The following is a 19,890-nucleotide window of genomic DNA, read 5'->3' as shown; positions in this document are numbered from 1 at the left end:
CAGCCAATAGCAAGGCAGAAGAAAGGATAGGTAGGGCTGGTAGGCAGAGAGAATATATAGGAGAAATCTGGGCAGAAAGAAGAAGTAGCCAGAGGAGGAAGAGGACGTTGGGGCCAGCCACTCAGCTATATAGCAAACCACGGGGTAAGAGTAAGATTTACAGAAGAGAAAGGGAAAAGCCCGGAGGCACAAGATAGGCAGGATAATGTAGGTTAAGGAAAGCTGGCAAGAAACAAGTCAAGCTAAGGCCAGACATTCATAAGAAAGTATAAGCCTCCATACGTGATTTATTTGGGAGCTGGGTGGAGGGCCCCCAAAAGAACAAAAAAGCCAAAATAGAGTGGCTAGAGAGATGGCTCAGTGGTTAAGAGCACTAACTGCTCTTCCAGAGGACCTGGGTTCAAGTCCTAGCACCCACATGGCAGCTCACAACCGTAACTAACTCTAAGAGCTGACACCCTCACACAGACATACATGCAGCAAAACACCTCCTTTCCAGCCTCATTTCTTCCTTCCTTATTCTCTCTTCCCTGGCTAAGACTTCCCAGTTAAATCTCAGTATATAAAGCTTAGTCACAGGCTCTGCTCTATTTTCTAGGGCCCAGCTCATACTGACTCCTTCTTCCTCTTCCTCCTACTTCTTCCTTCTTTTTCTAAATGTTATGGGTGTTTTGTCTGCATACATGTCTGTGTACCACTTGTATGTAGGACCTGAAGAGAACATTAGATCTCCTGGAACTGGAGTTATAGATAGTTGTGAGCTGCTATGTGGGTGCTGGAAATCAAACCTGGGTCCTCTAAGTTTCTTCAGCCCTAGAGCCCAGATTCTTAAACTGTCAGCTATGACCCCCAATAAGGGTAATAGGACAGATTGCTGGGGGTTGGGGATATATACAAAAAATGGCAATAGTAAAAAAATTTCTGAATGTGAAATGGCCAAAAAAAAATTTTTAAATCAAATGTGTAAAGAGTCTGAGATGTTTCTGGACATGCTCATTCATGTTGTAACGTGGGTCTGCACTGCAGCCTTGGCCTTAAACATGCAACGTACAGCTCTGCACTGTGCTTGCTGTCACACCACCCAGCTCCAACCGATGCTGTGTGAAACACCTCCGCTCAGATTCAAGACAGCTGTAGCTTATGAACCGCAGTGTTCTTACTGCACAGGTAAAGTGTGCTGCTCTAATAGAAGCATTGGTGCTTTAATTATGGGAAAAAGGTCTTTTACTATTTTCCTATCATTCCCTAGTCCATGTAAGTGTCAAGAGAGTTTATCTTTGGGTTGTAGTGTGTTAGAATGTTTGATTTTAAAAATTGCTGTTTGAGTTGCTGACTTGAATTTTATGTGTATATAAAAAGACCACTAAATAATTTTTCAGCCATCTCTGAAATGGTGCTAAGCATTATGTCCTGGTTGGCTTTTCTGCCAACCTGGCACAAACCTGCATAATCTGGGAAAGGAAACTCAGTGGGGAAGATGCCTGTGAGAAAATCTTTGGTGGCATTGTATTGGTTGATGGTACATGTGGGAGGGCCACGCCCACTGGGAACAGTGTCACCCTGGCCTGGTGGTCCTGGGTTAAATAGAGAAACCCTGTCTCGAAAAACCAAAAAAAAAAAAAAAAAAAAAAAAAAAAAAAAAAAAAGGAAAGAAAGAAAGAAAGAAAGTGGCTATCAGTTGGGCAGTGGTGGCGCGCGCCTTTAATCCCAGCAACTTGGGAGGCAGAGGCAGGTGGATATCTGTGTTCAAGGACAACCTGGTCTACAGAACGAGTTCCAGTACAGGTTCCAAAGTTACAGAGAAACCCTCTCTTAAAAAACAAAAAAGAGGGGGGGTCATGAGTGGAAAAGTTTAGGAAGTCCTGCTCTAGAGCCATACTAAAGAACCAAGGCTTGAGAGACCTAAAAGCTTACAAAGCATTGGACAGCTTTGTAAGGTGCTAAGTATATACCAAGTTCTTTTTTTTTATAAATTAATTAATTTATTTCTTAAAGATTTCTGCCTCCTCCCCGCCACCGCCTCCCATTTCCCTCTCCCTCCCACAATCAAGTCCCCCTCCCTCATCAGCAGTGAGGGTTCCCTGCCCTGTGGGAAGTCCAAGGACCTCCCACCTCCTTCCAGGTCTAGTAAGGTGAGCATCCAAACAGCCTAGGCTCCCACAAAGCCAGTACGTGCAGTAGGATCAAAACCCAGTGCCATTGTTCTTGACTTCTTAGCAGTCCTCATTGTCCGTCATTCTCTGCTGTTTGAATATAGTTTCATGGTCTTTGTCCAAAGAGAATTTATGGCTTAGAGCTGTCCTGGAAGCTGAACGTTTGAGTCCTAGAAGACCACAAAGGAAGGAGTGCACCCTGGGTGGCAGTCACACATGGAAGGCTACATGGAGGGTGGTATTTGGGCTAGATCTTAAAATAAGTCTCTCATTTTAACCTCTCTCCTGTTCGCTTGATATTTTCTGTATCCTTTTTAAATTTTAGGAATTTTGTTGTCTCGCCTGCATGCTTCTAAATTGGTAAATGGCCTTCCTTCCTTCCTTCCTTCCTTCCTTCCTTCCTTCCTTCCTTCCAAGACAGGGTCCTATTATGTAGCTCAGACTAGCCTGTAACTTGCTATTTAGACCAGGCTAGCCTCAAAACTCACAGAAATCATCCTGCCTCTGCCTCCTAAATGCTAAGATTACAAGCGTGCACCACAACACTGGAAGAGACTTATCTTTCTTTCTTTCTTCCTGCCTTCCTTCCTTCCTATCTTTCTTGTTGCTTGCTTGTTTTTTTTTTTTTGATAGAGTCTCAGTCTCTACCCTAACTTGCTGCCCTTGAATTCAAGAATCTTGTACCTCAGCCTCCTATGTGCTGAGAGCACATGTTTGAACTACCACATCTGGTTTTGCTTACTTCATTCTTTTTGAAAATAAAATAAAATTTAAATTTACTTGTGTGAGTGTGTGCCTGTAGAGGTCAGAGGACAGCTTCAGTCATGCAAATCTTGATGTATGGAACTCAAGTTGTCAGGTTTGGCAGTGGCAAATGTCACAAAATACCCCCAAACCCATTGAGCTCTCTAGCCCTACTTTATTCTTATAGCCAAACAAACAAACAAAAACTCTCCGCTTTGCTTTCAGGACAGACCAGAAACAGGAAAGGCCATCTGTTCTGACGAGTATTATGGCAACTTGTCACAAGCTAGAGTCATTTGGGAAGAGGGAAATTCAGCTGAGAAAATGCCCCACCAGATTGGTGATTGGTGAGGAAGTGTCCATCTCACTGAGAGTGGTGTCATCTCTGGGCTAGTGGTCCTGGGCACTAGTAGAATGCAGCTTGAGCCCAGTGGTGGTGGCGCACGCCTTTAATCCCAGCACATGGGAGGCAGAGGCAGGTGGGTCTTTGTTGACTTTGAGGCCAGCCTGTTCTACAGAACAAGTTTCAGGACAACAGTCAGGATTGTTACACAAAGAAAACCTGTCTCGAAAACAAAACAAAGCAGGGTGAGCAAGCTACAAAGAAATGCCAGAAAGTGGTGTTCCCCTGTGACCTCTGCTTCGGGTCCTGCCTCCAGGTTCTTTCCTTGAGTTCTTGCCTTGGTTTCCTTCAATGATGAACTGTGATGTGTGAGTATAAGGAAAATAAACGCTTTCCTTCCCAAGTTGAGTTTTGTCACGGTGTTTTGAAACCCAAAAGAAGACGCTATCTAATGACCTCTTATTTGTCTTATTTTTATATTTATTTGTATATATTTATTTGTTCATTGTCCATCCCTCTCCATTCACTTTTCAATAGAGAATTGCCTCAAGGATACGGGTTTTATATGTCTTACCATTTAATCATTAGCAACAGACAGTGCCCAATACTGAATTATAAACACGTGTTGACAACTGGGCCAACCTAGGTTAATGTTTATGTAATAATAGAAGGAAGAGGCCCCGGTTTCAGTTCCAAGAATTGGAGGACAGGCAATCACGCCTCCACTTTCCTGCCTTGGGAATGAAGGATATCTGTTTCTGCTTCTGTTTGCTCCCTCATTTGTCACAAGCATTTTACTGCATAGCTGCTCTCTCGCTGACACTATACCGGGTTATAGCTGGATGCAGCATGAACGATATGGAAATAATACCTATCTTAAACGAGTTTAAATTCCCAGGAGAAAGATGGCAAGGAGATGACAATTGGAAAGCACCGCGATCAGTTCTGTAGGTTCACAGTAGAACCACCTTACCCATTATGTGGATGAGATTAAAGAAGGCATTCCCTGATACGGGGATTACAGGCATTTCCAGCGCAGACAGGAACCATTATGCTAAGATCTCAGAGGTGGCAGGGTCCAGCACTGATACCAACTGTTTTAAGTGAAAATAGCAGGTGGCAGACAGAGAAGCTTGGGAACTGAAGATGGCTCCTAAAATGGATCTGACTAAGAGGATGTCAAAATCATCAGCGGCTTGGTTAAGACCAAAGCTTTCCCATTTCATAACAAGGTATGATGACTTCCCAGAGAAGTATAGCTAAGATGGAGACACTCACCCACCGCTCTAGGTGTAAATTTTCCCCAGCTGCCTGGAGAAACTACATCTCGACCCCACCCCCACCTCCCTAGCTATGGCCGGAATCCTTTTAACCCTGACATTTCCTCTGGGGGGACCTGAACAAGCCAATAGCTTCTTCCTTTTGACAGGCCCTTAAAACATCTAAGCATTTTCTTCTTATCCGAAGACGCCTTCCTTCTTTCCAGATCTCCCCCAGGTCCGTAATCAGAAAGTAGATAATGATTACTTGTTGACGAATGAATCACAGAAGGTGTTGCCTAAAGAAAACATCTCCTGAGCCCATACTCACCGTGTGCCTACAGTGAAGGAGGGAAAAACAAGTAGAGAATCTGTGTGATTCTAAGCCTGTCGAAATTTTCGGTTTATTTTACTATTACTCTCATTTATTTATTTTTAAGAAAATCCCTTTTACTGTTCAGAAGTGACCCTCCCCTTCTCTTCTGAAGACGTGTCTCCTCCAAACTACAAGTCCCACAAGGCTCAGCGCCAACAGTCACCATCTTGACACACCTTAGCGCGCATGTCGGCGGCAGAGAGAGCGTTTGGGGAGAAGAAGCCCCGCCTCATTGTAGTTCATTGGCCAAAGGTGCCAGCAGCGGGCTCAGCGGTTGGCTACTGCGCCCGCCCGTCCACCGCGTCGATCGGGGTCAGAGTGCGCGGAGGTGAGTCGGTGTGTTGTGGACTCGTGGTGCTGGCTGCCGCTGTTGAGGCGGCCTGGAACGGGCTGTGGGGAGCGGGCGGAGCTGGCTCTGCTTCTGCCTGGTCAGCGCCGCAGGCGGCGCGGGCCGTGCCCGCTGCCGTCAACTGCTCCAACCGCCTGCTGAGGCCGAGGGAGACGTCGGGGCCTGCACCTGGAGAGAGCCTGCCGCGCTGGCCCGGAGGAGGGGGCGTTGCCATGGCGACAGCCTCTCCGGCAGCTGACGGGGGGCGGGGGCGGCCCTGGGAAGGAGGGCTGGTCTCCTGGCCCCCTGCCCCTCCCCTTACGCTCCCTTGGACCTGGATGGGCCCGAACTGGGGGCAACACCCTGGGGTGGGTGAGATTGAGAGGGCCCCTAGCTTGGGCCCTGGCTAATGCATGTGGGGTGTGGGTCGTGGCGCGCACACTTCACGCAGCCTGGAATACTGGTCCGTGTGCTCACCCTGGATGCATGTTCTAACTTGGGGAAGGGGGAGCTGGGGGTGGAGCTGGGCTTTGCGAGATAGGTGGGATGAGTTAATGAAGGGGCCTAATTTGAGATTACTGGAGAAGAAGGGAGATTTGACCAGAGAAAATAGAAATAGATTAAGGAATTAGTAGATATATAGAGTACCCCCTCCGCATCCCAGAACACACGTTAGCACTTTACTTCCTTGTAAGCCCCAAGCTATGGGTAATGATGGTGGTCAGAATGAAGAAAGGGCCTTAATCTGGGTAGTTTTTTGTATGCCTTTATTGCAAATGGCCCAGCAACAGGTGTTTTCTTAAAACAAAGCATGACTTGGGATGTTGGATGTTGACCTGGAAGATGCTGGATATGGGGCCCCTCATCTGAGGATAAGGATTTTGCAATGACTAGGACCAACAATTGTCTCTGACCATTTTTATGCATGCATTTGCTAGTGCATTTCATCGGTTTTCCAGTGTTAAGGGCAGCGAAACATGAATCCCATTGGCTAAAGACTATACTCTATTTGACTGTAGTAGGTTGTGATTGGCTGAATGATTTTTGACTGTGGGGTTTGTACCAGAAACTGGCTTCATCAAATTCAGCTTTATTCTGACTTTATCGTACACAGTAGACCTTGTTTTAGTGGGCTCGTTCTTGGACCTTAAGTATATTATACTTGAATCCCCCACCATTTAAAAGCCAATTTATAAACAGTGACGTGGAGTGTGACTCCACTAATGTGTGCCTGTGATCTTGGTTAGAAAGCCACTTGGCTGACAGTCGGCAGGTGCCGGGTGGGGGAAGGAAGCTGCCGGGAGGTGATTGATAAGGCTCCTTTATGGATTCTGTGGTGCTTCACTGGAGCTCAGAGCACTTTGGCAACTTAAGCACTCCAAATTAAAAGCTCATTAACAATTCCTGCCCCAAGATCATGCCGATAATCAGCTAGCTAGGTCATAGAGCTTGCCTAAGAGCTCTCCCTCAAACTTGAAATTTCCAGATAGAAGTGCTTTGATTCCATTTCATTTTTGGAAAGTTTACTCTGGTATGGGATAAGGTGGGGAGGGATCAGGAGAGAATCGAGTCTTAAGTGTGTGGAATGGCAGACAGGAATATGTTGGCTCCAATCAATAGATGTTTGTGCACAGGGTTTCACTGTCTTAAAAGAGCATGTCTGTGATTTCTTGTCCTGAAGAATATCTGAAATAGGTGATAAATATGATAGATATTCCTTGATACTTTTAAAAAATTGTTATTTTTTTAGATGGTCTTGATGTGTAGCCCTGGTTGGCCCCTCCTCATGTACCACCTATGCTTAGCTTCCTTGATGTGTTGATTTGGGATTTGGCTAGCTTGACTTTCTTAGAATTTGAGGCCGACTTGGAAGTATTTTGAAAGTATTTCCTGATCTGTGTTTCTATTCCAGTTACTGCCTATAGGTTTGTAGCAATGAACCCTTCTCTTCAGTCTTGGCTCAGCCCCAGTTCCTGAGTTCTGAATACTGCTAGCCTTGTGTCCTTGTTTGATAGAATTCTGAAATTATCCAGTGAGCCATCGCTTCATGACCATCTTTCTTAGTTGAGGCTCAGATATTATGAATATTTGTTATTTCTAGAAAATAAACTTCCTTAGGAAGAACAATATATCAGAGAACATGTGAAATTCATAATTCATATATATATGTACACCCATATATATGTGTATTACACACCTATATATACATGCATACACATATACACATATATACATATATAGGTATATTTTATATATATATCAGTCAATAGCATCTGAAAGGTCTGTAGTACCATTGTCTTTATATATTCCAAAGTTTGAATTCATTATGAGTTTGAGAGTGACCCTTAATGAGAATTTAAACCCTTGAATTGAAATATACCTGTTGCAGAGATATGTGTTTGTCCACAGCATTGGGGCTTTCCAGCTCTCACAGACCCTTCAGCGTCTCCAGCTGCCAGTCTTGGCATCTTCGAAGTAAGGAGAGGTGAGAATCCTGTTGCATGATCTCGTTTGGTGTCTGACTGTTTGAGTGTGGTGGGTACATGATGGGGCCTGGTGCAGATTGCATTTTTCTGCACTTCTGATAAAGTAGCATGTGCTCAAGTTTCCTGCAACTGAAGTCGACCACAATCTTTAGAGTAAGAGTTGGAGATGAATGATCTAGACTTTAGACTTTCCAGTTCTGTCATGATTTTTTTATTTTTTTATTTTTCTCAGTACTGGGGAATATACCTCAGTACCAGGACCTTGCAACGTGCTAGGCAAGCATGCCATCACTGAACAAAATTCCTAGTCTTTCTCCCCTCTCTCTCCCTCCCTCTCTTCTTCCTCTCTCCTCCTCCTCCTCCTCCTCCTCCTCCTCCTCCTCCTCCTCCTCCTCCTTCTTCTTCTTCTTCTCTCTCTCTCTCTCTCTCTCTCTCTCTCTCTCTCTCCTTTTTAAAAATTTATATTTGATCTTAACTAAATTGACCATACTGGCCTCAGACTGGTGATGCTCCTGTGTCAGACTCTGCCTGGTAGCTGGATTATAAGCATGGACTACCGTGCCTAGCCTTGATTTCTTTGATAGATACCTCATGAGTACCTCACCTTTAGGGTAATTGAGTATCGCTGGAATAGCCCTATATTCTGAGACATATTCATTTTAGTTCAACCGTAAGACCACCTCACGTGTGGCTCTTGTGATATATTTGAGTTTGAGTTGTGTGTCACCTTTGAGCTAGTGGCTGGTGAGCTCCCACCTCCTTCCACCTGAACTTAGTAAAAAGGTGGAATTGGGAGTCATTTGTTCAATAACTAGGACCCAGACATTTTGCTAGTTGCTCGGATTACAGTAGTAAACAAGACTGCCCATGATATTAAAAACCTTTCAGATCCATAGGAGAGATCAATAGTAATGCAACAGTTATGATACACCCAATAGTACTAAAGAAAGGGACCTAGGTTGTCTGGGTTTACGGGAGTGACCCCAACCTGGGCTTGTAGACTCTGGGATGGCTTCTCAGAGGAATCAGCTTCCTTACTTAGAATTAAACACTTGAGGGACCAAGTGTCAGAGCTTTGTTGAGTTTGAGGTAGGTCAGTGTAATTGAAAGGCAGATGGGGAGTGAAGCAGGAAAGGTGAGCAGAGGCTTGGGCCTTAGAAACTGTTTAGACGGTGCTGGGAGGTGGGCAGATTGGGGCAGTTAAAAAGACTAAAGGTTAGCAAGCTTTTCTAGAAAGAACAGGAATAGATATTGAGGCTTTGTGACTCTTACAGCTGTACAGCTTGTAGTGAGCTTTTCATCAGCTGTGGATGCTGTGAAAGTGGAAATGACTGTGTTCTAGTAAAACTTTATTTATAAAAGTGGGTTGCAGCTGGATTTGGCCCATGAACCATAGTTTGCCGACCTCTAAATTAGAACAGTAAGAAGCCACTGAAAGATTGTAAGCAGCTTGGGGTGGTGGTGTACTCCTGTATTTAGAAGGACTGCTAATTCATTCAAGGCAAGCCTGTGTTGCAAAGCAAAACAGTAAGAAAAAGGAAAAAAAGATGAAGATTATAATTAGGAGTTTTGTGTTGTAGAAAACTTGTTTCGCTATCAGTATGAAGAATGGATTGAAGGGGCAGATAAAACTGGAAGCAGAACAGTCAAGAGTTGGGGGTAGCAGTTTTATTCCCCTTATGGTTAGTTTTGTGGTCCTTAAGGACCATATCAAGTATAATTGAACTCGTGTGTGTGTGTGTGTGTGTGTGTGTGTTGGTATTAATTCTCTTTACTAATTTCATGTCTTTCTAATGACACTTAAAAGGTGTCTACTAGAGAATTTCTTGGAAATGCTAGCCAGCTACTATTTCACAGATTGCAAAAGAGAGAGTCAGCATACTGTGAATTAAAATATTTTTGGAAACTTCTGTTGAAAGAGGTATGGCTTGAATGGAACACTTGGAGGGATCTTCATTTTAGGGATCCTTGCTTAATAGCTTGCATTACTTGAGCTGTATGCACAGAAACTGATCTGCGTTCCTAAGCTTTCTAGGCAGTTGTCCTCATTCTGTATGTTCTATTGGTCTATTCTTACTTGGCCTGTAGCAGATTGATAACCCATGCCTGATTTTGGAAATGTCTGCAAGATCAACTGTGATGGTGTGTCTCAAGCAGGAAGCCAATAAATTTGTTTGTTGAGTGGAAAGTTTACAGTCAGAATGCCACTCTGTTTCCCTCGTTCTTCCTCTTTTGTGAGCCCCAGCGTACTTGCAGTGATGGAGGGAAGCCTACAGATTTTTGATAGTGGTGTTTCTGTGATCTTGGTCAAGCCACTTACCTCTCTGAGTTTCACTTTGCTGTCTAAAATGGAGATAGTAGGATTTAATAGCACTGTTTAAAGGCTTTAATGATGTAGAGGAAACTCTTAGTAGTGCATTAATACTGTTTTTTTTTCTTTGTTTTAATTTTTAGACAGGCTCTCACTATGAGAATTCTCTATGTAGACTAGGCTAGCTTCGATCTCCTAGAGATCTGTCTGCCTTTGCCTCCCAAGTGCCAGGATTAAAGGCGGGTGCTACTACTAATATTCTGCCCAAAAGCAGGAAGTAGTTGGCTGATAGGAGTTTTGGCTTCTTAAGCTTTGTGCTTGCACAGTTTCCTTGTGTCCACATGGTAAAAGCTCAGCCGATCCACAGGAGGCAGCTATAACTAAAGCAAGGCATGCATTTTCACTGTAGAAAATTCGCACATCGCAGGAGTTCCATAGACCACATGTCATGAATAAAGTGTGGAGCTTTAGGTTTAAGCAGCATCCCAAGACTCACCCTTGTTACTAACCTTCCTCCCTCTTCGGGATCATATATTGGTGTGCCACAGTACTGACCCTGCATCTCTGTGAAGTGCCTCTTGAGTGCTTTTGTTACTTTTCTGTCCCACTCAGGGAAATAAGCCATGTGGTCTGTTTTGGTTTTCTTGCTACCAAAGAAGGTTAAATTGAGTTGCCCAAGATCACAGTGTAAAGGACTGTTAAAGCTAGTGTAGACTTGCCTCCAGATGAAATTGTGCAAGTTGATTGCTGTGATTTCTCTTCCCTTGAGCGAGAGATGCATAGTCATTGTAGAGTGTGTTGATGCTCCATCCATTCTGCTAGACTTTATTTGAATCCTGCTTTATTTATTTGGTTTTGTTGGGTTTTAATTGATGATTTTAAGGGCCAGACCTGTTGGGAAGCAGATTCCCTTTGGGTTGTTGTTTTAGCTTCTTCCTCCTTTGGGATCCATTCCTTGGGGAGCCTTGGGTTAGAAGGGATTGCTTTGATATGTTCAAAATTGTGCCTTGTGCCCCACAGCTACAGGTAAAATCAAAAGGCAGATAATTTATGGGAGTGTCAAAGCTGGCCGCTGGCACCTTAGAAGGCCATTAGTATGCCTGTTCAGACCCTCTGTGTCCTTGCGATTGATTCCTTTTTGCATGAGTCTGATTTGGGAAGCTGTAGATCTGTGTGTAGTGATTGGATGTGACAGTCCAAACACCGGACCCTAAATTAATCCTTTTAATAGTATTCCGGCACCAAGGCAATATTCTCTCTCTCTCTCCCTCCCTCCCTTTCTCTCTCTCTCTCCCTCCCTCCCTTTCTCTCTCTCTCCCTCCCTCCCTTTCTCTCTCTCCCTCCCTCCCTCTCTCTCCCTCTCTCTCTGAGTAAGAATGTTTGAGCTGTGAGAATGGCAGAAAGGAAAGAAGGAGTGGAAGGAAGCTAGCTAGCTTTGTTTGGCTGTGCTCTGTCTAGCATGTTCTACTTCTGGAGTAGTTGGCACCATGACTTTGGGGATATGATTCATTTAGCAAGTCTTCACTTTCTTAATTGTGCCCGATTATGTGCTGGGAGTAAAAGAAATGAATAAAATATAGTTGTTGCTTTTAAGAAACCAACTCTGTTTCCAGATTTCTAGAACTCATGTACCATTTAGATTAAAACACAGTGTTCCTCTTTGAAGCTGTGTGACAATCTGAAATGCATGAAAGTGCCTAACAAGAAAATAGTTACAAGATATGCTTTTGTGCACACATGGATGCCTCTTTTTACATGCACATGCGTGCAGAGCTCTGTTGCTACCTCTGTCCTTCCTCACGGAGTCTTTGAAAATTGTTAGTAGCAGAGGAGACAGGTACTTAGTGTCAGCATCTATTGAGATGATAAGTCATGACGTTAGAATAAACTGTGCTACTGGGTCACATGGAAACCATTGACTTTATCATGGGGTGTCAGAGAAATATACAAAAGGGTGGGGTTTAGCTGGGTTTCAAAGAAAGTGTTAATTTGCTGGTGAAAAATTGTAGTAATATGAGCTGCGGGGCTGCATCCCCAGCACCCTGGCAGCCTGGCTAGCTTATGCTCCAAAATAACAACACACAAACTGTATTCATTTAAACACTGCTTGGCCCTTTAGCTCTAGCCCTTACTGGCTAATTCTGATATCCCGATCAACCCATCTCTAATAATCTGTGAGCACCGGTCTTACCGGGAAGATTCTAGCCTAGTCCATCCTGCGTTGGAGCTTCATCGCGTGTGTCTGCCCGGGAGCGGGGCATGGCGTCTCTCTCAGGCGTCTGCTCCCGAGGGGAGAGCTGTGGAGTCTGAGCTCACTTCCTCTTCCTCCCAGCATTTTGTTGTTTGCTCCTCCCACCTATCTTCTAACCAATGAGGGCCAAGCAGTTTCTTTTTATTTAACCAATGACCTTCCTCCATCAAAAAATAGCAGTGCTTTCCAGAGCAGAGGGAGCAGCATTTGCCAAGACCCAAATTTGTAGAAGGAAGCACCGAATTTGGGGACTTGAGCAAGAGCTGACTGTACCTCTACCTCCTTAGAGTTTCTCACTCTGTAAGGTGGGGAGAGTCACACCTCTGGGCTTGTGTATGGGAAGAGGCTCTGAGGTCCTTGTACTGTACAGCAGTTATTTTAATTCAAGGTGCCTCTAACTGTCGCTGCTTTGTGCTCAAGCTGAAGTGTATTTTTATTATTATTTTTTTTTTTTGAGACAGGGTTTCTCCATGTAGCTCTGGCTGTCCTGGAACTTGCTCTGTAGACCAGGCTGGCCTTTAGAGATCCACCTGCCTCTGCCTCCTGAGTGCTGGGATTAAAGGCATATGCCTGGCTGAAGTGTATTTTTTAAAAAATAAACACCTCTCTCTCCATGTACACACACAAAATCTGGATGGTTTATATTTCTTTATTGCTCAAGGCTAAGTTATATTTTTCTTAAAAATCCCACCTTACCTCAGAGAACTAATTGAAGGTGATATGAATTATTAGTGTTGTGAAATCAGGTAGGGACATGAGCCACTGAGCGTGGAAAAGGAAAGTAGAGCCCCAGTTTCCTTGTGTATAAGATAGGAATGCAGTTACTATTTTACATGATGGTTAGAGGATTAAATGAGGCAAAATATGTAACTTACTAGCACAGTGCCTGACTTATAATAGGTTTTCATTTTTCTTTCTTTGTTCTCATGTGTTGACAATAACTCCCTTTTACTGAGCCTGTACTAGTGTGTTGTCTTGAGCTGCTAAGATGGCTGATTGATGGCATTAGAACTTGTGTTCCTGATAGCTTTTGATGACATCAGCACTGCTGATGATTTGGGATTAGCAGCTGTTCCTGATGTCAGAGAGCTCTGCTAGGCCTGTCTGGAAGCAGCAGTGACTGTGGCTATAGGCCAGGCAGAGATGGGGTGTTGAGAGGAGAGTGTACCATTGAGATGAGGACCCTATTAGAGTTTGTGCTGCTTCCTTCCCATCCTGGAGCTATCAGAAAGTGGTGCAATTGCTAGGAGCTGACACTTGTTAAGTGTAGCCATTAGCAAACTAACCGGAGTGCTTGGGCTCTTTTTTATGTGAGAGTGCAGAGAAGCTTGAGTTTGAGACCTGCTTCCTGCATTGGAACGCGCAACACTCTGGAACCCTGACGTTGAACTCTTGGGTTGGTTATTTCTCTTCCTCTCCCCTCTTCCCTCCTTCCCTCCTTCCCTCCTTTCCTTTTTTTGTTTGAGACAGGGCTCACTATGTAACCCTGGCTGACCTCCAGTTCACAGAGATCTGCCTTCCTCTAACTCTGCATGCTGAGATAAAAGGTCTGTACCACCATGCCTGGCTATTTCTCTTTCTTGTCTAGTGAGTCTTGGGTTACCTTTCCTCTTTCTGGCTTCTCCCTGGCTGACTGGCTTGTGTTTGCTTCTTAAGGTTTCTTCCTTGTTGATTTTCACAGAAGTGCTCTGGCAGTAAAGGTGTATTTGATTGAGTAGTATCACTTTTGGTTTGCTTTTTGTTTTTTTCAAGAAAGGGTTTCTTTGTGTAGCCTTGGCTGTCTTGGAACTCACTTTGTAGACCAGGCTGGAGTCGAACTCAGAGATCCACCTGCCTCCTGCATACTGGGATTAAAGGCGTGTTCTACTAACACACACAGTAGTATGACTTTTGAAGTCATAAAGTTTATTTACATGTTTCTCGGGCTATTTTTAGCTGCATGGGACCAAATAGGTTCCAGACAGGTATCTTTGTTGTTTCTATGACTTGGGTACTTGAGTATAATTGCTAAGTCATCCTAGCATAACATAATGTCTTTCCCAGGAGTGGGAAGCTAAAGCTGGGTGGCCCAGGCTTTTGAGTGAGGTGAACTTAGTACTGTGGAATTTCTTTGGAATATAGTTTCTGCTTCACAACTGGTTTTGAATGGTGTGTGTTGGATCCAGGGATGGCATAGACCCGTGTGCTCCCAGAGGTTTCAAGTGTGTGTGACTGAGGAGGTGGAGTGTCAGGAGACAACATTTTCTGATGGACTCCTCAGCTTGTCCTATCTGAAGCTTCCCCTAGCCAGTGTGTGGATGTTGAAGAATGACTCCCTCTCTCCCTCCCTTCCCTTTCCAGTAATGGAGGCTATAAAATGTCTATTTACCCAAGACACCAGAACGACTCCTCTGTGGTTCCACTAATCTGGTGATTTGGTGCTTCTTTGGTCTCTCAGGTAAATACAGATTGAGTCTTTTTATAAAGGCATATTATTTCCCTCATTAAATGTGTGTCTTGGCACATGTGTTATTTACCTGATAGACAGTAATGGCTGCAGAGGAACCATTGGTGTCTGTTGTGTAAATACTCTGCACAGAGACCGTCCTCCAGGGGCTGTGGCACAGGCCTGTTTCTCCAAATCGGACTGGCCTCAGGGCAGTCCCTATTTACCCCTCCCTGTCCCTGTTGGGGAGCTGAGCCCTTCATTTGGAGATGAAAGTCATTCATTTTTTTTCTTTTACTCTGGCCTGTTTACTACTTTTAATTTGCTAGAAGAAAAGGGTGTTTGAGAATAAATGTGAATAAATTTTGTTCTCTAATAAAAAATGGTATGCAGAAATATAGAGAGTCATAGATTGTTTGAGTTCTTCACCTCAACCGGATTCCAAAGTCCCAGTTGATATTGGAGCTACAGACTTAAATTCTGCACACTTGTAGCAAAGTATAAAGACATCAATGGAAAAGAAACCTCAAGCTGCTAACACAGGCAAGAGCAGGTGGTTTACTGTTGAAGGAATCACCAGGCGTTTCCTGAGAGGGCTGTGTGAGGCCAGAGTGACAGTTCAAAAGGGCACTGATGGTAGCTTTTCCAGTTGAGGCTCAGTGGCATTGAGGGCCCCTGAACTCAGGCACCTGTCCTGTACCTGGAGTTTTGAAGGTGTTTAAAATAACAAAAGTTTGAAACAACCCGAATTTACATAAAAATCAGAAGTGCAATACAAAGATTTCTTTTCTGAACCATTTGAGAATTAAGGTCCTGAACTTATGTCCTATTATTAAGGATACTTGATGTGTATTTTCTGCAAGCAGGCTCTTTTCTTACCTAACTGCAACTATCAAAATTAGATGATTCACATCGATATGTTAACTTCTATCTAGTCAACAAATCCCATTCAAGTTTTGTTGATTGTCCCAGGAATGTTCTTAGTAAAGCAAAAGGGTGTGGTTGATCACTGGTTTGTGTGGACTGGCGTTTTCTGTCCTGCCCAGTTCCTGCAGTCGTTTAGTCCCAAAGAAATCACACAGAGGTCTACATGAACTATAAATTGATTGGCCCATTAGCTCAGGCTTCTTATTAACTCTTACAATTTATATTAGCCCATTATTTTTGTCTGTGTTAGCCACGTGGCTCAGTACCTTATTTGGCAGATCAGTCATATCTTGCTTCTTCTGTGGATGAACCAGGACTGCAGACTAGGACCTCCTTCTTCCCAGAATTCTCCTGTTCTCATTGCCCTGCCTCTACTTTGTGTCTGGTTGTCCTGCCTATACTTCCTGCCTGGCTACTGGCCAATCAGTGTTTATTTAAAATATAATTGACAGGATACAGACCATTGTCCCACACCAGATTTACATCAAGTTATCAAGTCTGTAGTCTCCTTTAGACTTTCCTTGGTATATTTTCCTTGACACACATAACTTTGATATTTTTGAAGATTATGGACTGGTTATTGGATGTATTGTTCCTCTATTAGGGTTTGTCTGATACTTTCTTACACTTGGGCTCATATTATTCTTCTTCAGCAGGATATCAGAAATGATCCTTTGTTCTCATTTCATCTTGTCAAGTAACATGTGATTTTGATTTATCCCATTATTGACGCCTTTTTTTTTGGGAGGGGCAGGGTCTCATGATGTAACTCTGGCTGACCTGTATCTCACTGTGTACAAAGCTGGCCTTGTATTCCTGTCTCAGCCTCCTGAGTGTTGGGATTAAAGTTGTGTGCTGCCACAACTAGCAGTGATGCTTATTTTGACCAGTTGTGTAAGATGATGTCTGCTCATCTTTTCTATTATAAAATTCCTTCTTATTGTAATTAATAAGGGTTCTGTTTTAATTGGATTTATTAAATCTTTATGAACTCATGGTTTTCTGGCTTATTCATTACATTATAATCCATCTCCATCATTCTTTTTTGACCAACAGAGGAGTCCTCTCAAGGTAGCTTTTGAGTCCCTTTGATATGTTTCTATTATTCTTTGAGCATTCGCTTCCTTTCTTATAGGATATCTTAGGCTCATCTTGTAAGTTTCTTGCCATTTCTCCAAGGAGCTCTGGTTCTTTTAGTGGACAGTTGTGTATGGAAGGCACTTGTGTGCTAAGTGTGCTCATTGTTGTTAACTCGTCCTTAGTCAGTGCCTACAGTGTGAATTTATATCTAGTTGTGTGTGTATAATCGTACTTTTGTTTTGTTTTGAGACAGGGTTTCTCTGTAGTTATAGCTGCCTGGAACTCCCTCTCTACAGCAGTCTGGCCTCCAACCCGCAGAGATCCACCTGCCTCTGCTTCCTAAGTGCTGGGATTAAAGGCGTGCACCGCCACCACCTGACTGTTATCATACTTTTATTTATATCTACATTTACATATCCATGTTCACCACATCTATACCAGAAATCATGAATTGAATTCAAATTCCAAACAACACTACAGGTTTGGTTTCCATTATCCTTAATAGATGCACTTTGCTTCTCCTTTTTGTATGTAACTATTGTGTTACTGGCTCTTTACCCCTCCCTCAACAATAACTTGTTTCTCTCTTTTTAAAAAATATTTATTTATTTATTTATTTATTTATTTATTTATTTATTATGTATACAGTATTCTGTCTGTATGTATGCCTGCAGGACAGAAGAGGGTACCAGATCTCATTACAGATGGTTGTGAGCCACCATGTGGTTGCTGGGAATTGAACTCAGGACCTTTGGAAGAGCAGGCAATGCTCTTAACCTCTGAGCCATCTCTCCAGCCCAACAATAACTTGTTTATCTTGTGTGTAAATCTCAATAAATTCCTTTTGTCATGAGTGTTCTCTGCCCTTGGCTTTGACATGGTACAGTCAACCTTGCCACCTCTGCATGGATGCCCTTCTCACCTGCCTTGGCTCTTATCCTTCATTTCGACCCCTCTGTTCTCCCAACTCCAACTGATACAGATACTTCTTTGTTGCATTTAATGGTCTTAGAATTGAATTTTTTACAAAGGGAAGAGGAAGCATTGCCTTCTGTTCTTTGACTTGATCTGATTTTGGTTGTGAGGAAGGCAGTTTGGCATCCAGTTAGTGTTGACATGTGGAGGCCTGACCTCCAAATATCTACTTCATTATTTTTACATATATGGCTGTTTTGCTTGCCTGCATGTGTATCTGGTTACCGTGTGCGTGCAGTGTCTGCAAAAGCCAGAAGAGGGCATCCAATGCCCTGGGACTGGAGCTACAGCTTGTGAGCCACCATGTGGATGCTGGGAATCAAACTTAGGTGCTCTGGAAGAGCAGCCGTCTCTCCAGTCTATTCTTAAGACTTCATTCAAGTGGATGAAGTCAAATGAGAAAACAAAGCTTGTAAGAAAGAAGGCCCTCTAGCTATCAGGGTGTTGTCCAAGGGAGGAGATAGGGTATGTATACTGTGCCCTTTAGGAGGCCTAGAGAATTATAGGGATGTTGGAGGTAACTTTGTAAGCATTATTAACCAAGGGAAGAGCCACCTTCGTAGCTGTAGTAATGATAGTAAGCTAATACTTTCTGATCTTATATATGCTAGATACTGCTCTTGATGTTTTAATTCTGTTCTCATTCCATTCTCACTTTAGAAGTAGATACTATTATTATTATTGTTATTGTCATTTTACAGGCAGGGAATTGAAGAACAGAGTGTGCCCGTGATGCCATGGCTAGTAAGTGCTGAACAGGAAATCTTTGTTAGTCAAGACTATTGCCTGTGGTATTGGCAGGCAGAATCTAGTTGATTTATGTACTATGTATACTATAACACATTAAGAGTTTCAAAAGTCTTGCTACCTGACTCAGTTGGTTAGAAGAGGTCTAAGTTCCAGAAAGACTTTGCATTTAAACTAGATGGGGAATGGAACCATTATCCTGTCACTTGTTTTCTGTTACTGTAGAGGAGTGAGTGAGGGAATGGGTTTATTTTGGATTCTGACTCTCAAAGGGACTTTGGTCCTGTTGCCTTTATAAGAAATTACATAGTGAAGCTCAAGCTTGTCTGTGTCTTCCCTGGACTAGGAGTTCTGGGGGAAGCTGTAAAGCAATGATAAAAACAAGTACCGTGCTTGTGGTAGGATCCATAAAGAATCTTTTTTAGTCTTCATGCAATCCTCATGATATTTCATGTTTAGATACAGAGACCGAGGGCCCACACTACTGTGTTTCCTAATAGAAACACAGGCAAGGGGTTGTAGCTTTCAGGGAGTCAGGAGAGAGCTGGGAAGAGAAGACATATTTGCATTGTACTTTTTTTTGTTCAGGTGGTAGTGACCTCATTGGGTCTGAGTGTGCTCCACCCTTCACAGAGTGCTGTCCTACCCTGCATGGGGAGACAGTGTTAGAGACAAGCCTTTGGTTCTGTTGGAATTTGGCATCAGGGAGCATAAACTTATGGCACTTTGTGTATTAAATGGTAAGATTTCTTATTTGAGGAACATTTCTGTATTGGGTCTAATGTGGGGGAGGACACGTTCCTATATTTCTGCCTTCTTTCCTTCTCTTGGATCAGGTTATTTGTGAGTAAAACTTAGGCTTTGATTTTTATATTTAGCTAACCCTTAGAGGAGAGCAGATATTGTGTGAATTTAAAGGGAAAATGTAAAGAAAAAAAAAATGATTCCTTTTTTTTTTTTTTTTGCACATGTTCCCTTAGAAAATTTTACTAGACTTTTAGAAATGCTCCCATTACTGCCACATCTGGGTTTTCTCTTCCCCTTTTCTATTTAAAAGGCCTCACAGTCATTCTGGGCCTCTAGGAGAGAGTGAGGCCCAAGGCAGCAAATGAGGAGGCCTGAGGCTGTTGCCAGCTGCTCCCCAGTTCCCCCAGGGTGCTATTTAGCAGTGTGGAGATTGGGAATCATCAGAATGTGATGATCAGAATTCCCTGGATTGACTTTGTTGGCTCTTGTACTTCCTTGCTGATAGACAACAGAGGGTATGTGGAGATGTCAAGTCACAGGTGGGTGCTCCAGGGGCAAATGATGTGTAAAGAGCTGAAGAGAGCATACAGGAAGTGAGTCTGTTTCTAGACTCATTGTGCTGTTGCTCACTTCAAATTGCTCTGGAATCCTTTGCTTTAAAGCTAACTATGGCCTCCTGAGAAGTGACTGCAGAAGTCCTGTTCCTGCTCTCTTTTGAACTAGTGCTCCATTTTACAA

The 19,890-nt window shown here is 43.3% G+C and overlaps 1 protein-coding gene across 6 annotated transcripts in view; it reads left to right on the top strand.

Moving 5' to 3' along the window:
• The first annotated feature begins 5,184 nt into the window (after window positions 1-5,184).
• Window positions 5,185-19,890, top strand: part of Eri3 (ERI1 exoribonuclease family member 3) — a 133,774-nt gene continuing 119,068 nt past the window's right edge. For 3 of the 6 annotated variants that reach the window (XM_041651836.1, XM_041651835.1, XM_041651834.1), the window contains exons 1-2: window positions 5,210-5,571; window positions 7,613-7,688. In XM_041651836.1, coding sequence (XP_041507770.1) covers window positions 5,437-5,571; window positions 7,613-7,688 — 211 coding nt within the window. In that variant the 5' untranslated portion in view covers window positions 5,210-5,436. The other 3 variants (XM_041651837.1, XM_041651838.1, XM_041651839.1) reach the window with 3 other exon arrangements.

Source organism: Microtus oregoni, unplaced genomic scaffold, assembly GCF_018167655.1.
Source record: "Microtus oregoni isolate MIOR12 unplaced genomic scaffold, Mior012 000005F_ref0000423, whole genome shotgun sequence".
NCBI lineage: Eukaryota > Metazoa > Chordata > Mammalia > Rodentia > Cricetidae > Microtus > Microtus oregoni.
Note: the sequence above shows the minus strand (reverse complement) of the source record. Positions and strands in the feature narration are given on the sequence as shown.